This window comes from Meles meles, chromosome 16 (genome assembly GCF_922984935.1).
Source record: "Meles meles chromosome 16, mMelMel3.1 paternal haplotype, whole genome shotgun sequence".
Lineage (NCBI taxonomy): Eukaryota > Metazoa > Chordata > Mammalia > Carnivora > Mustelidae > Meles > Meles meles.
The window spans coordinates 77,000,778-77,003,556 of record NC_060081.1 but is presented as its reverse complement, the minus strand read 5'-3'; the positions used below and the strand labels follow the sequence as shown (position 1 = coordinate 77,003,556).

At 48.8% G+C, this 2,779-nt stretch overlaps 1 protein-coding gene across 1 annotated transcript; it reads right to left on the bottom strand.

Moving 5' to 3' along the window:
- Positions 1-497: 497 nt before the first annotated feature.
- On the bottom strand, positions 498-2,264 carry LOC123927040 (protein FAM209A-like). The gene is made up of 2 exons (XM_045981516.1): positions 1,930-2,264; positions 498-764 (listed from the first exon to the last, which is right to left on the bottom strand). Exons 1-2 carry the CDS (start codon positions 2,176-2,178, stop codon positions 501-503), a joined length of 513 nt encoding a protein of 170 aa, XP_045837472.1. The 5' UTR covers positions 2,179-2,264; the 3' UTR covers positions 498-500.
- Positions 2,265-2,779: the final 515 nt, after the last annotated feature.

Sequence of the window (2,779 nt, the reverse complement as noted above, 5' to 3'; positions counted from 1 at the left end):
TCTCTGACTTACGCACGCATGCACACACACACACACACACACACACACACACACACACACCCTCTTAATTCAATCATTTCCTTTTAAACCTATAATGAAAGTGGGCCTTTATAATAAATTATAAAGATAAAAATTGGTTCCATCTTTTGCACAAACCGCTACTACAAAGGTAACTACTGTGAATATGGTGTCTACATCTTACCCCAAATTTCCTAAGCCTAATCGCCCCCCAGGGCCGGGGCGTCACCCCTGAGAAGGCTGCCTCTGTGACCGTGTTGCCCTCTGTGCTCTCCTCACCACTCACTGCGCTGGGGCTGGTGAAGAAGGCAAAAACAAGAGAGTAACTGCTGTGGTTACTGGCCTCCCATGTATTGTTTTTTTTCTTCCATTTTAAAAAAGGAGAAAAGAAAAAAAAGGTGCCAACTTGGAGAATTCTTTTTCATCAGAATAGTTTTATTGGTTTGCATATGGTTTGTCAACACTCTGACACACAAATCCACTCATTCCGAGTCTTCTTCGCCCCATATTTCATAGATGGTGATGTTATTGTGTGGGTCTGCAGGGACCTCCAAGTTCTGAAGCTTGAGGCCAGTGCCGGTTACCATGGCGACTTTCAGATTCCGCACCTTGGACACGAATTTCACAAGGTCCATCTCCAGTTGGGTTAAGGTATTGAACGCGTATTCTTTGTTGGGGGAAGCATTTTGATTTTTCTTTAGTGGAGAGCGAAATGAACAGCCTCGAAGGGCAGAAGGATTCTGCTCCTGTCAAGAAAGTTACTCAGGGTGAATAATATGGTTGCCTTTGTTGGTTTAGACACAGTTCCAAGAGTCGGGCTCCCCTAAGAAAAGATGGTTCTCCCACTGCACTCTAGCCCAGGGATTGGCAAGCTATGGCCCACTCTGGCCCACCAGTTGTTTTGTAAATAAAGTTTTATTGGAACACAGCCTTGCTCATTTATTTGCGCATTACATAAGGTTGCTTTCAGGCTAAAATGGCAGAGTTGGGTCCGTGCAACAGAGACTGTATGTGTTGCAAAGCTGAAAATAGCTACTCTCTGGTCCTTTCCAGGAAAGGCTTGCCAACCCCTGCTCTCTCAGTTTGGACACAGGGTCATGAAGTGTTGGGCTGTCTAGCAGAAAACATGCCGTATTTCTCCCCCTTTCCCCATCTGAGGACTGTTCAGTCACTTTGAGGAGCTGCACTTCTTTACACGTTTATCCCTTCACGACAGGTCTTTTCCCTTACCTGGAATAATGATACCATTTCCATCAGTTTGGCAACTTGTAAAAAATAAAGAATTTAAAAAAAAAAACAACAATATAAGGAAATAAAGAATTTCTTTTAGGGAAGTTAAGAATCAGGGGCAGTGAATCTGTCTCTGAATAATGTTGACCTGAGACACACCAAGTTCTTAAATCTCTCCATTAGAAAAAATCTCATTTATTAGGATAAATAGCAGGGCGCCCAGGTGGCTCAGTTGGTTAAGCGGCTGCCTTCGGCTCGGGTCATGATCCCAGGGTCCTAGAATCAAGTCCCACATTGGGCTCCCTGCTCAGCAGAGATCCTGCTTCTCCCTCTCCCTCTGCCTGCCTCTCTGCCTACTTGTGCTCTCTCTCTATAGCTGTCAAATAGATAAATAAAAATCTTAAAAAAAAAAAAGATAGATATCAAGCCAAGCTTTTAATCAGCCAGTAAGTGGAAGGTCGTCTTCAACCGCTAGCCCTGACCCCTGAGGGTCTGGGGACCATTGTCTTCCCTAAGGACACGCTAGGAAATGAATGTGCTGACGCGTCGCAGGACCACCAGGCAGGTGCCTCGAAGCCTACTTCGTTCTACTGAGAGGCCCCGCCTGTAAGGACTAAGCCAAGCCTGACCCATCTGAGATGGAAGGAACGGGGAAAGGGGAGGAAATGGGGCCGTCCTTACCTTACTCTTCTCACTATCTCCTCGAAACTTCAGTATCGCATACAGCACAACTACGAAAAAGAGCCAGAGCCATTTGCTCCCAAGCCAGCCTTGGGCATGCTCTGGGAGATTCTGCCTCATCCGAAAGTGCCCTCCGCAAGGCACCTTCCCGAGGGGTTCTTTGACTTTCTCCCTCAGAGGAGAAAACACGAAGGCATAGCCGCAGCAGAGGCACAGAGACAAGAACAAGAACCATGTTAGCGTCCGCATGGTGAGCCGAGATGGGGGACCAAGTTGCTCATGGTGGGTCTGTTTGCCTGCGCACCTGGAGACTGGGAGCCAGGGGCCGGGCCATTGGTGATGTCACAGAGCCCATTGTGATGACTTCCGGTCAGAGGAGGAGGCTCCCAGGGGTGGTTGTCTGGGAGCAAGGCTTAAAGGGCGGGGGAGAAACGTCAGGTGGACAGTGAGAGCGGGAGGACGGGCACCGTGGGACGCCAGCTCCCTACCAGAACATTCTTTCTGACCCCTGGGAGAGGCCCTCACCTAGTTCTGTTTCTCGCTTGTTGAATCCAGACATGATGGTGAGCAGGTCCCCCAGCACACGTCACTGTGGGACCGAGAGCCGAGTGGAGGAGAGATGACACAGAGGCCACAGACTGGGAGCCGCTGCTGTGTTTGGTTTTGCCTGCGCTGCTCCTAAACATGATGATTTGCCCATTTTTAGATGCTGGGAGGGACTCGACTTTTAAAACCATGGTTTTTGGCTTCTTTTGAAAATAGGGATGATCTGATCACACTGGGCTGTTCTCTGCTGGAGTGCAACAGGCCCTCTGGGTGGCCGCGCTCTCCGCAGTCCCTACCACTCCCT

What these genes read in the sequence shown, in the direction of transcription:
- LOC123927040 (XM_045981516.1), bottom strand. Translation starts at nt 2,178, where the DNA reads ATGCGGACGCTAACATGGTTCTTGTTCTTGTCTCTGTGCCTCTGCTGC. An exon ending in GAGATAGTGAGAAGAGTAAG is followed by an intron (nt 765 to 1,929) that starts GTAAGGACGGCC and finishes CTTTCTTGACAG; the next exon opens with GAGCAGAATCCTTCTGCCCT.